Below are 14,802 nucleotides of genomic sequence, written 5' to 3'. Positions count from 1 at the left end.
TACCGGTGACCTTGCATAAGGCACTCTGCCCCCCCATCTTCCCCGTATACTCTGTGAAATGGCATTGAAGGCATAAAAACTGAGAGAGGCTGAAAAAGCCTTTATAAACTCAAAATCAAGACTCCATGCCACTTACACGGGGCGACACATCAGTGAAGATGAACTAGTAACCAATTTGGATCACAACTCATTGCTCTTAAACACTCTACTCTCCATTCTTACCTTATCTGAAGATTTTTCTGTATGAGTAAGACTGTAAGAGACCGTGCCACGCTTATAAGAGCTAGAGTGTTTGTATCCAGCATTTTTATTTCTTTTTGACTCTTGAGATACACGAAGTAGAGCATCTGCCACTAAGTATTCTGAATCCTCATTGGAAGTAAGAATCATTTTTGCTGTTTCACCTGTTTCATGTCGTTCCAGGGTGCCTAGAGAAACACAACAGAAGCGGTAATTTTTTTTTAAGAACTATATTATTTCATATTTCAGTGTAAGTATCATAGTATTAACATAGTACATTTCATGCGAGCAGATAAATCATGAAACATTTACAGATCAGCCAACTAATTCCTTATTTTCTGCACCTTAAAAATGTCATTTTAAGAAGGTCTATTCTACAGCATTGCTATATTTTTTTTAAAAAAGCAGCTTAATTTCTAAAGAAATCACTGCAGCAAGTACCTTACATTCAGACCACAATTAACAAGATTTTTTGTATAACGTGTGAAGGCAGCTGCAGTTTTCAAAACCAGCAACAGAAATTCAGAATACCACTTGCCCTAACTCTGTTCGAGTCATTTGTTTTCTTCTCACAAAGCCCTCACAGAGCATTTATATCATTAACAGTGTAAACAATAACACATTTATGTAATATTTTAGTGCTGTCCTCTAGTGTTCTAGATCACAAATAGCAAGGCAAAGCTCAAATTTTTCTTTCCATTCCTAAAAGTGATCTTTACCCTCTGACAGACACTTTAAATGCCTGAATATATTCCACGTAGCTTAGTAGTCAGGAATATGGACACAACGTTTCAGAGACTATTTCATCACTTGTGTGGGTGTAGGCAATACGATTCCTGTAACTGTTATACCCAGTTATATTATTTTAGTGATAATATTATTTAGTAATAATTTTAGTAATAGTGCTTAATTTATAACTAACATTAAAGATACCTAAACTGAGCGTAAATGTATTTGAAATGAGCTTCTATTATCTATTACACATTTCCTATAGGATTTGAACTCCTAAGAAATTGCTGAAATGGCATGTTTCCTACAAGTATCAAAGATAAGAGACATGTGAAGGATTTTAAAAGTATTAAATATCTGCTATAACATAAAACGTCTTTTCCCTTAAGTTTGAATTCTTTGTAGCCTCAAGTAATACAACATGAATTTTCCCTTTCACTGCTACCAGAAAAATTGTGTAACATTGAAGTTCTATCAGTAACACCTGCTAAAAATATTGGACTGGGATTGAGGGATCTCATACGATAAGTGTTTGTGTGTGTATGTGTGTATAAAATCTCTTCATCTGAAATTATTTTTCTGAAACTCATCCATTTCTGTTCACTGTAGTATCCCCTCTGTTACTTATATGGCCAAGAGTCTTTGCATTCAGAGCAGAAGAAAGTAATGCAACTGATTTTTGTCCCCTACCAAATCAATCGAATACCATGGATTACTACAATATTACAATGAAAAAATAAGGATCAGCCCCAGTCGTTTTTAATATGTCATTTTCTTCATCCCTCCCCAGGATCTGCAGCCAGTGCCAGGAATCATTACAGAACTGAATAAGTACTGGGAGGAAAGCAAGTTGCCCAAAAATCTTTACAGTTGGACTGTCTACAAATACTTCAGAACAATGCTGGTTACAAAACTCCCAACACTGCAACATGTCACGAACACACGAACCGTATTAGATGCCTACAAGGAAGGATTATACAATTTATACTAGATGTGAGCAAACACATGCTCTTAAAAGTATTACAGGGTTTGCAAAATTAAGAAGTTCAGAAATAATATGGTCACTCAAACTAACACTCTTCTGGCCTCTTTATACATGCAATGTACTCTTTCAAGCTATAAGCACGTCCTGTTTCCCCACAGAACTCCCTCCATCTTTCAGAAAAAAAGATGAACAGAAGTCACCAAGGAAGAAGTTGTCCTCCTTTACTGGTAAGTACAAAGGACTAAGCTTTCTCTGCTACCTTCTGCAGCACATGAACTATGCAGGGAATATTTCTGTGTATATACACACATATATATCCATCCCCGCTTTCTGCATCACTTTTGTCTGTCCAGTTCACTACTAGAGTACTCAAGTGCTTCAGAAAGACTGCTACCATAATAGCCCTGTGAAATTACTGGGGATCATGTTATTTTTATGCACAAGGATCCAAGGCAGAGCCTACAATAAGTTTTTAATAAATCCAAGATTTTGGGGGCAATAGTATTAAATTTCAAAGACTGATTATACATACTCTTTAGCGTTAGACAGAACCTCAAAACAGGTTTAGCTCCAGATGCATCCATGAGTGTCTCACCATCAGTCATTCCTCAGAGCCAAACTATTCTGTGGAATAATCTTGCGAATATGTAGTTGATCACAATAATTAATTAAGGCTACCATATCGCAGTGGAAAAAGAAGACAAAACCACGTTTCCAACAGAAATCAACCTGAGTTGCCTGACTTTTTATCCTCCTATATATGCATATACACAGAAGAGTATATTTAAGACACATTATTTTCCACATATCAGAGCTTCTTCCCTGGCAACAGCTTCAGTGCCAAGTTTTCAGCTTGTGATTGAAGGAAAAATTTTTAGTTGAAAGAAAAAGAAACAGACCAGAAGAACTGGTAAAAGTCATGGAGGCAGCAGCATTTCACCTTTGAAGACTGTGGCCTTAATAGAATAAACAGGCAGTCTTGATATACATGAAAGCAAACTGGTATTTTATATATTTTACACACAGTATCTTATTTTCAACTGCTGACAGATGTGCGTCCATGTATTACAGACTTATGGATGCAAACCGAGAAACAACTGAACAGGCTGTTGTGTTACTGAACACTTCTGCTACCTAGCAAACTCTAAGTGTCAGTACCATGCCATACCAAGTATATAATTTTGCACGCATACTTTGAAGAAGAGAAAATTAACTTATCAACCAAAAAAAAAATCCCTTCTAAACTCATACTAGGCAAAAAAATACAACTCAGCCTCTCGTGCAGAGGAGTTACAATTTTTAATTTTTTTTAAGCACATTTAGAACAGAAAACAATGTCCTGGACAAGCAGTTTAGTTTCTTACTGACAGAAGGCTATGATATAATAAAATATCAAAAATGTAGAGTTCCATCTTTAAATCGTTTAGATATCATTCATAACAGATATCTCAAAGCCATTACAAGCAGCACCTTCAAGAAGGTGATTTTTTTAAAAAAAAAATGCTTGCTTGCATATACTACTTAATCATAGATCTGTGTGTGTGTACATATGTACAGATTTGCACGTACGTCTGTAGCTGTAATAAAAGGGCACAAAGTGATAGGAAAAATGAGTGCAATGCAAGGGGGTGGGTAATCATGAAAGTATTACAAAGTATTTATTTCATCCGGTGTACTTTACACTTCTGAAGAGCCCAAAATACTGATTTGCAGAGCAAGTAGGTGGCAGAGACAAAATAAAGGAAGAGATCTGTAGTCTGTGATTCCTGAACACATCCTTAAGAGAAAAAAAACAGGGAAGGGGGGAGAGGGGGCAGAAAGATGGAGAAACCTGTATATGGGAAAAAGACATCCTGACTACCGCAAACAGTCAGAATACTGGGGTAGGGTGGTTATTGTTCCAGAAACGGTTATTTCTTCGGAATATGTTGTCTCCAATTTTAAAGGAAAATAAAAATAATAAGAAGAGACACAGCCTGTACATGAGACTACAGGAGATAGAACAGAAATAAAGACAACTCTGAAATCTGAAGCATTTTAAACACAAATGAGCCCAAAAGCTCTTGACTGGGGATCATAAACCAACAATGGATGAAAGGGAAAAGATGGGATTTTCTACATAGCAGCAACACCACGGCTATGACCCCCTACTATACATACAAAATACAAGAAAATGAAGTCTTTATCTCTGTAAAGCTGTGACCATGGCAACCAAGTCTCAGGAACAGACAAGAGTGGAGTATTTCACTCTCCTGGGCAGCTCTAGACCACCAGATGTGACTGGCTAGAGACGTTACAACATCTTATTCTTCTTCTGGACCAAGTACTACAAATTGTGTCTCTTGATGCTAGCACTGTCCACACAGTTCTTCAGGTTCTGCTCTTACTGCATGATGCATTTTTACTGGGGAAGTCACACATATTACCCTGCCTGAAGACAAGGTATTCACTGACACCACATGACCTGTCATATCATCAGGCTCCACTGCTCTGTTTGCTGTCACAGCTGAAGTATTGAAAATCTTCAATATCGCAGTGCTGCTGTGACCCAGTAACTCAGCTGAATCTCACAGCATAACAGTGTTCTGTGAATGAAAAATGGCTTCAGAGTTTCTTTTATTTCTAAAGAGCATACAGTCAAGAACAATCCTTTTCTTTACACTAGAAGCCAAAACAAAAAACTCACTTTTCAGAACAAGTATCATATCTGATATTAGTTGGTTTATTTTCTGTCAAGATCTTCCTTTCTGCAAATACCTTTTTCATCTGAAAAGAAACTTCCATCCACTTTATTCTATGTTGGTAGAGTCAGCAAATAGAAATTTTATGTTCTTCATTAGAAGACACCTGAACTCTACAAGTCTATCATTATGTTCTGAGACAGTGGTCAAGCACTTTGCTTGAAATATTTCTGCTAACTGCTAGTGCTACCACTCTAGTATCAAATGGTGCAAACCAGATGGGACAAACATTGCATTAAGTATGCATATGTATTTCCAACCAGTATCAAAAGTAAATGCAATCTAGCAAATAGAAATGGAATAGATCAAATGAAGCCACGTTTATTAAAATCTATTAATCTTTAAAAGGATATTTTTCATATAGGAGTGGATTTAACAATGGTGGTGCCCTGTGACTGCAGCACTGTATACAGCAGTATGTAGAGTGTCATAGCAGACACTGATTTTTGCATTTGGAAGAATTCTGGAAGGTAACTGCTGTACATGACTATTCTTCAGCACATACATTTTCAGAAAAGCATTAGCAAACTATTGTCAGAATATCCTTCAGCTAAAGAAAGCAATGAAGATCAATACAGAGAAAACTACTGGAATATCATATATAATGCAGGTTTACATGTGTAGGTAAAAGCATCAGTTCTCCAGCGCAGCCAGTCCTCATCTCAGGATTTCTGCCGCAGACACAACACCCCAACAGGACATTAAAACTCCCCTTGCTCTCTTTCTGACTCCACCTAACCTATTCTAAACAGCAAAGGATAATAATCCTGTAACAGGACTTGTTGAGATACAGTAAATGTGCTACGCTGGGCTGAATGGAAGAAGTGGCCAGCTCTGAGCTTGGAAGAGATGTGAGCAGTTTCTGCCTATCTCTTCATTACCATCTGAAACATGGAATGAGGCCAAGAATCTGTCCCTTTATGTCTGGAATGAACACCCTCCCAGGTAAAACTCTTCTGTCTGACTGCACTGACAATGTCAATCAGTTCTCATTTGCACTGTTAGTTTGGGTTTTTTTAAAATATATATATCTTATTTTGTTATTAATAATAAAATAATAAGATCAACTATCAGCTGTAAGAAACACATCCTTCTAAACAGACACCTACAGCTAAATTCCATACATATTCCACCTCGTATACATACAGACATAAAAGTATGTGTATGTATGTAAACATAGAAAGATACCTGACTATTCTCAGCACAGAAGAGCATGTCCTTAGATACTGCAGATTGGACAAAAGATGACATTGTTGGTTTTTTTTTTTTTTCCTGAGACAGACTTTTCGAAGCTCCGATACCTTTTATTACTCTACATCAATAAGTAGTTACTGAACAATGACTCAGATTTAGATAATGATGAAATATTCAAGTGCAGCTACACACTGACCTGAGGCTTACGTGTACAAAATATAAGATGCCATAGAAAAGGCAAAACATTAAGTTTTAACTTAGGGCTGACAAATTAAAAGAAGCAAAGAAAATCCCTAACACTAAACTTTCACAAAGCATTCATAAACAATGCTTATGACTTATGTTGAATCATTCACATTTTCAAGGTATGCTAACCAATGGTTCCTCATCATTTACGTCTTTCAGAAAGGGATTTAAGTGACAGCATAAGGCGTGCAGAGAAACTACAGTAAAATGGCAACCTTCCATCTTATAGAGTATCAGCTGTATCATGTATGCTACCTTTAACATACCTTGAATTTCTTTACAGAGCTGCTTTGTTAGAGAAACATTATTTAAACCCGAAATTGTTTAATGTTGCATTGTGTTAATTGTTTAATGTTACAGTACTCTTGGCCCAGTAAGTCATCTCACCTCAGTTCAGTAGTGCACAGCTGGGTTAAGTCACTCCCTGCAGGTTCTCCCTTCCTCTAAGGATGCCTCTTAAGCATGAAGGTGTAGGGGGGAGAGAAATCAAGAAGATCTCAAGCCATGTGGTGTCTGCCCTGACTGTTAACGTTGAAGGTCAGACCATGACCTAAGAACAGAAGAGCTAAATCACCAGAGCCTTTTTGCAACTATGAAAACCTCCAGTCAGGGGAGATACAAGCCTTTCGCAGTCTTCAATTTATTACTCCTAGTAATGCAACAGGGTTCTTAAGGTGAGCCATATTTTTCTCTTTGTTGTGGCTGTTGTAGAAGTGATCATACATATGAACTTGACTAATGTTAGGCACTGCATATTTCATGAGGGGTGCCAATGTCATTGAAAGCCTGTTTTAATTTACTGATACCTACATACTTTTTAAATGCTTGAGCTAAAGTTTTCTATGCTTGACAGCTACCTTAAGGTGGTGGGATTTTTTTTGTTGTTGTTTCTAAGCAAAAGTGTTTCAAACCATTTATCATTCATATTAAACTCATGAAACTTATAGGTGTTTCATAAAAACTTCACACCTTAAAGTATGGACTCAAAGCTGAAAGTTACACTTCTGTGAAACACACTGTCAATGCTGATGTCTTGTTCCCACCACAGTGAAAATTTTAACTGAAGCACCATTACTTTTTCCGTTTGCTCAAGCACGGGGGGTCTACACAGAATCCATCCCATATGACAACAGAGTCAATCTTACTACGGTGAATGGAAGTGATAGTCTTTCACTTACCTCTATTAAAAAAACCCAAGATATACACATAGAAAATTGTGTCAGTTTCAACATAATGCTAAGCTTGAAAAGACTGGTAGTAATAGCAAAGAAAATCTCTGAATTGAGGTAGTAGGCACTTTTGTGCACTTCTCTGGTGCACTGTATGCGTTAAAACATGTTTTTTAAAATCACGTAACTTGTGGAGCAGACTAAGGATAACTGCACAGAAAGCACTCTCAGTTTGAGGATTCCTGCTTTGCTTAGATGCAAAAGTTAGAAGCCGAGACAGTTGTACTGCCTCTGCACTTCACAGGAAAGTGGCAGAAGTATTGTTACCAAGCACTCGGATACTGAGATAACCAACACGGCAAAACAAAAAAAAGCATTGTATTCAGAAAAGGATTCAAATAGGTCATGCAATACACATTAAGTAGTGTGGATAAACCAAAATACTATACGGATATTTATTTAGTAATTGTCCTCAAGATTACAAAAGGTAGATGAAAAGAAAACTCAGTGCACAATCGCACAAATCTAATCAGTGCTGTTAGATTTGCACAAATGGTCTTAACCTTAACATCTGAGCTTTTCAAAGCCTAACTTCACAAACTTTTCCTTCAAACACATATCTCCTAAATGTAAAGTTGTAAAATTGTACTTAAATATTCTGTTTTTCTCTTTGTCATCTACAGCAGTTCCAATTTTATGTAGATAACTTTAGCTATGTCAATAATTTTTTTATTAATTTAAATGGCCTGTATGTGATTAAAAAGTAAAAGATAAGGATCCACAAACAATATAGAGATTAGGATAGTCATCAAAAAAAGAAAACATAGGTCAAGCAGGTCCTTTACTTGATAAAAAGCTTATTATAACATAATTAAATATCATCTTATGCATTATATTTACCAGCAGCACGCATCTCAAGCAGAATCAGTGAAATCACCACTGCCATTAATGGAAACACAGATTAAATACTAAAAATCATTATGATCACCACATGTCTTGTACAGATAGTAAGTACAATGTGGGAAAAAAAAAATGCATTGAATTTGAAAATTATATATGACTAGTTTATCAAAACTGTTTTGTAAACATCTGTTAGATATTTTAATCAGAAAAATTAATGGAGTTTCTTGTTCCTGAAGGACTGGATCATCTTTCTGATTATTCAATGCTTTTGTAAAATTAATAAATCAGGGTTTGTGTATAAAATATAATTGTCCCTTTGTATGTAAAATGCAAGATCCCCTAGCAGTGACAGCGTCACAGGTAATAATGCAGTAAGACAATCCCCAGTGTATTTAGGTAAGCAGCCTGTAAAACGATTAAGCCATCACGTCTTAAACTGAAGTGCAGTGATGTTCCAACAGATCTCAGTTCTTTTGCCTTAGTATCTTACATACTCTCTATTCAAACTATTTCATCTGTCATCTGAATGACTTAACTAGACATAACCTTCAAAAACATGAGTAACTACACAAGTCCACTCTATTATTTATTGATGATTTTGACCTTTTCTAGTAAGGATTGTAAGCATGCACTTAATTTTGACTGTACAGGAGATCTGACCTCAGCAGAAACACTCTTTAGGCATGTGTTTCAAATTTCCTCTGTGTTGGGGCTAGTATCATGTAAGAAAGTTCTCAATTTTACATTCCCTGGGTAAGTATGAAAAATACAATGTAAGCCTGTGTGCATTATTATGATAATTGAACAAGAAGTTTTATTAAGTGCTATTATTCTATTTTTAAACTTACACCAAGCATGCTGTAAAACAATAAAACAGAACAAGACTTGCAAGGCAAAAGACAATAACAACAAATTAGCAGATGATTCATTCTGCAAGGATGATGAACTTCAAGGAATAAATTCATATTAAGCTAGTACTAATTGAAAGACTAAATCTACCTCTGATCACAGAAAATTGCTCTTTAAAGTTTACCCATTATTTCCTCACTCTCAATACATGGCTCCGCAGACACGCTGCCATATGCTGTATACAGCAAGGAAAAAAATACTGATCCTTTTATTACTATGTCTTATCATACTGGTATTTACTTTTTTAAAAGAAGCAAAGATACCAACTGCTTAGGAAAATGTAAAAGTAATATAGATAACAGCTAATTTCCTTATTGAAGTGGATTGCAAGTGGTGGCTATTGGAAGAAATATTCTGCGCTTTAATTAGAATAAAATTTGTTATTGATTTTAATATTTTTCTTCTAGCACACATAAGTTTGGAACATATCCTGTATACATACTACATTAATACTCCAAAAGTATTATTAGATCAATATTTATTGTCATGGAAAGATATTCCACTGTAATGGAAAGTTGCTGTATCCATATATTAAAATTTAGGCAAAATACATTAAACTATACAGATATTAATTCATGGTTTCTGTATTTTCTGTATCACCACTCACATGCATGTGCAACAACATTTAAACTTAGAATAATTTTGCTTTCTTTTTCTTTCTTTTGCTTTGCTGTAACCCAAAGGATTAAAAGGATGGGATCCAATTTAGCTTATTCCAGACCTGCAATAGCAGCACACAATTAGCTTTGCTTCCCTCCGCACCTGCTTTAGATTCCCTTTGAATTCAGGGGGAGAAGATACACACTTGACTTATTCCTACTTCCTCCTGGTCATTACAAAACCTAACTGAACTACTAGCTCATAGGTAGAGGTCTTAAGTATAGATAGAAATCTCAAATCAGGTAGAATTTGCCTTCTCTAAAGTCAACTGTACTCTTGGTGTTTAACATAAACTACACTGAAACGCCTATTTGTTTGGAATAAAGGCAGCCCACTGTACTCAGACAATTAGCCAAAGGTACCTTATTTTAGATGGTCAGTGGCAATCTCATCAAGAGCAGGTACAACAAGCTGTACACAAAGCAGTCCTGGTTTAGATTTCATCTGTGTGACAAGGTTTCTCCCAACCCATAAAGGTAAAAAACTTATTATGAAGCTTCTAAAATTTTTAGAAATTCAGAATGCTTTTTGAAAAAGTGCGTTAGGGTCTGTCATAGGAAATCAAGTGACATCATCCTCTCAACTACCTGGTGGAAGGACAGTTTTGGAGCTAAACTGGTGTAACTGAAAGACAGTCACACGTAGTGATACCCCTAAACTTTTATAAAGCCATCTGTCAAATTCAACAGAATTACTGCTGACTCCACAACAGTATAAATATTGAAATATTCATGGAAATTCCTTAATCCACAGCCTGAAATTATAAACAGACTGGCTGTTTTCCCAGTTATCCATTAACTCTAGTACAGTAACACCGTTCAGTTTTTTTTAAACTGCAGTGATATACGAGTCTGACACAAAATCAGGTCGTCCACTGGCTCACTTAAAGAGGCAAAACTACAGTCATGAAGCTAACTGCATAGCCAGAAAAAAAAAATATACACTTTTTGACTATAGAAACAACAAAAACTCTACCTTACATCCATTTCCATAACAAAATTCAAGTACAAGGCTACCACTTGGACTTTATCCTATTTAACTGAGTCAGGGAACATGCTCAAGGTAACTACAGGCAAGTGGTACGATGTATGGCTGCCTGCTCCTTTGCCAGCAGATGAAAATCCTAAGGAAAGGCTACTGTGTTTCTGCAGAGGTTTGCCTGTGATGCTGTATACATCTCTCCCATACATCTGAGCAATGCTTTGTCTGCCTGAGTGGCACTGAAGTAGCTACATAGCTCTTGATCTAGGTCAGGCCAATTTCAAGGATCAACACCATGACCTCTCGTTTTCTCCCACAGTACAGATATAATTCAACATTAAACCAACTACAGTATATCCTAACAGGCTTTCCCAGCCTGGATGGCATCTTCTAGTTACCAATGCATAACAAACAAAATAAAATTAATTTATTACTAATACAACAAATAACTGCATCCTTTCTTATATTCCAGCTGTTCCTTAAGAGGTGGTGACTGTAGCCCTCATTCTTGTTGATATTAGTAGCAGAAGATACAGAAACAGCAATTAAAAGTGTTTAACCACCTGCACCCTTTCTGAATATGTAACATACATGAGCAGTGGCATCAATAGGCAGCACTTTTACAACCAAAGGAGAGACAGCTAAAATATACTCTGATTTTTGTCTCTACAGTACCATTACAGCCCTATGCTATTAAATGTCACCGATTTACAAATAATTCACTACAATTTAGCGTGAAGTTATCTAGCTGTATTAAAGTTGCATCTGAGATGTAATTCTGTCTCCAGACCCTTAACTCTGGGCTGCCTTGGGCACTGTATAGAAACTATTAGTTCTTCAATTGGGGTTTTGTCCTAGCATCTCCATGAAATTAATGGGTCAAAGTCATTGCCCATGTTGTTAAGTGCACACAGCAGCAGCACTGAATTCTCTCCACAATATTTACTGTCCAGAAATCTAGAAAAGAAATTATTGAATGATTGTTTGGTTTGGTTTTGTGGAGGTTTTGGTGGTATTTTTTGTTTGTTTGTTTTTTTAACTAAGGAAGAACCTCACTGCATTACGCTGTGGGGATAAAAGTATCCCTGCTGTCAGGAGTTAATTGAAAGGCACACACTGTTTAAGTACTATTTAATCCTGCAAGATAACTTTGAGCCGTGCAGACCTGGCCTTCTCTAACACCACACACTGAACCACCTTTTCTCAGGCCTACACAGATAATTTTAAATCAACAGCCTAAAGTTAGAAGTGACAGAGCAAATTATTTATCAATTACTTACTTATCCCCAAAAGTGCATTACTAGTGACGTACCTTCAACTATACAAACATTTCTTGCTTATTTATATAAACATTTATACTCTAATTAATCTATTCAATGTGTTAGTATTTCTGTTTTGGTCTTCTACTAATTAGGTTTGTACAACATCACATGACAAAGAAAACTTAAGGAAAGCAAAAGATAAAATCCCTCTCTGTTATTACCTGTTTCAATCTCCCAAATATAAACTGAATCATCTTCACATCCAACAATTAGCAGATTTTCAACAGGGTCAAATTTTATTTTCTTCACAGGAAACAGATGCTTTCTGGCATGTAAGAGACATACTCTCTTCTGAAGGTGTAGAATTGCTACCGAGTGATCGCTGCAGACACAGCACACTATGCTGTGGTCTTTTAACTGCAAAACAGGAAGAACTTGGGTTTTGACACTGAAACCACAGTCCTACCACATTATTTTAAGGAACCTGGTAAAAGTTGTCCAGTAATTTCTTTCTCAGAACATACTTGTTTAGGAAATGATGTTTTAATACAGCCTACATCTCCAACTCAACAGGTTAGCTGCAGAACTGATCTCCTGACAGAAAAACATACAATCTACTCTGATTTTTCAATTTTTAAAGAAATATCATTTAAATACTATTTATTCACAAAACTTAGCCTATCAAAGTAGTGATTATATAACCAAATATACAGTAGCAGTTGTCCTAGAAAAGAAAGTAGTAAAAAAATTATCTTAAACCAAACTGCTGTTTGTGCGATATATAATTACATCGGGTCTTATGACACAAAAGCCAAGGGCAATGTACTTCTAACAAAAAATTGGGTATGTTACAGTTTCATTTCACACTGTACGGACCTGATTCTGCAAAGCCTTCCCTTCCTGCAAGAATTTTTGGCGACACATGAAAGAATTCACCCTATGAAAAAATTCAGCCCTGTAAAGAAAACTGAACCACCACCCAAGCAGGCATTACATTCTACCTCTTTTCCAGAAAAAGGATTAAAGGGAGCCTTACAAGCATTAAGGATTTATGCCACTGCAAAACAGCTTTTCGACTACTTAATACTGGCATGTAAGTGAACTCTGAGTCAAGCATAAGTTTCAAATATGTCTTCACAGGCTTTCTAAGAGGAAAAAAAATCCCAGCCTGATGTAATATGATAGGGACAGAATTTGTTCAACAAAATTTCGTAGAGCTTTCAGTACAGTAAGTAATCTTCTAAATTTTTACTTCAAAAATTCCCTTAAAAAAAATTAAAATTACTCTAATATCATAAAACACAAAAGCATATATGGTGAATAGAAGGTTAAGAGCTTCAATTTAATATGTCACGTGTTTAGGATCATTTTTCTGAATCACTGAAGTTACAAACTAACAAGAAATCAACCCGGTGAAATTAAAAGCAACTTTCAAACAAGACAATTAAGAGAATGTAAATTAAGGATCGAGTGCTGCAGGATAAAAGTATTGCCAGATTTCTTTTTTCTCTCATATATACACACATACATGTATATAGAATATGGGTTTTTTTCAGACATCATTTATTATGCTTTTACTTACTCTGTAGTTTTCTGGAAATCGCAAGAGCTCTGTCACTGGACCAGACTGCAGACCAAACTGGTGTATGATGCTTCCAGTAAAAATATCCCAGCAGATCACAACAGAATCCTGCCCCCCTGATAACAGCCAGCTTGGATCAAATCTTACTGATTTATCATGTGGATAAAGTAAACAAGTGACTCTGCTACTATGACCGTTCAGAACCGTATAAGGTAGATAATCTGAAACAAGATGGTACATAGATTACTTCTGTTCTTTAAGAAAGGGGTTCCATATTTTACAGCACATTTGCTAAAAGTCAGGAGATTCAAAAGACTAAATATAACAATCCTTTTACATGGGATCAAAGAATTTTGGACATGTTCCTAAAAAGGGAGGACAAGAGTCTGGACTCTGAGCTTTATCTACTGAGATGTACCCATTTCATTCCTTCAGTGGAATGATCTTTCAGAGAGAAAATGAAAGATGACTACTGCCCATAGCATGACATCCCACATACCTCACTTTCAGGTGACTCCATCCCCACAGCCATTCTAGGACTCCTAACACTGCAAAGTACCTTGGTAATAACTAAGCTGTGATCTGATAGACCAGCTACAGAGGCAGAAACAACATGATAATCTTCCGTTTTCGTCATTCAATCCCTGACCATCGCCCTTATTTTTTAGAGAATTTTTGCAGGGATCACTGGAGGGGATGTCAGAAGCATGCAGTCTTCTGTGCTTGATTGAAATGAATTTGAATAAAATTGTTAAAACCTACCTTTCAGCAAAGATATGTTTTCTAAAAGTCGTGCTCTTGCAGTTTTTAAACCCAGTGTTACAAAAATTTTCCCATTTTCACATCCACACACGAGTTTATCGAGACTGGGTATGTATACAGAGGAACTGACAACTGCACTTTTGATTCCATCTTTTGATGCACAAAGATGATCAATAATGCCCTCTGACATGGAATGGTGTTCATCAAAATTATCCTGAAGAGTCCACGTTGCCGTAATTGGGATCTCTAGAGGGTGGGGGAAAAGAATTGGGGATTTTTAAATTATTTTTTCTTTAAAAACAAATAGAAATCCAAACAAAAGCAAAATATACATTTTCATCTCTTCAACACTCTCTCTAACTTATCCTTTCTGCAGCCTAGGGATGGAAAGTCAGCAGTTGCTGTTCCAACACTAGATCACATCTCACTAAATCCTTTC

At 36.2% G+C, this 14,802-nt stretch overlaps 1 protein-coding gene across 1 annotated transcript in view; it reads right to left on the bottom strand.

Annotated features, from left to right (window-relative positions):
* The window catches only part of WDR72 (WD repeat domain 72), a 113,424-nt gene that overhangs the window by 72,744 nt on the left and 25,878 nt on the right, over positions 1–14,802 (bottom strand). The window contains exons 11-14 of the mRNA XM_074917180.1: positions 14,364–14,609; positions 13,602–13,822; positions 12,241–12,436; positions 223–428 (exon numbers count right to left, since the gene is read on the bottom strand). Coding sequence (XP_074773281.1) covers positions 223–428; positions 12,241–12,436; positions 13,602–13,822; positions 14,364–14,609 — 869 coding nt within the window. The remainder of the gene's footprint in view (positions 1–222; positions 429–12,240; positions 12,437–13,601; positions 13,823–14,363; positions 14,610–14,802) is intronic.

Source organism: Athene noctua, chromosome 13 (genome assembly GCF_965140245.1).
Source record: "Athene noctua chromosome 13, bAthNoc1.hap1.1, whole genome shotgun sequence".
NCBI classification, from domain to species: domain Eukaryota; kingdom Metazoa; phylum Chordata; class Aves; order Strigiformes; family Strigidae; genus Athene; species Athene noctua.
This window is presented reverse-complemented; position numbering and strand designations above follow the sequence as displayed.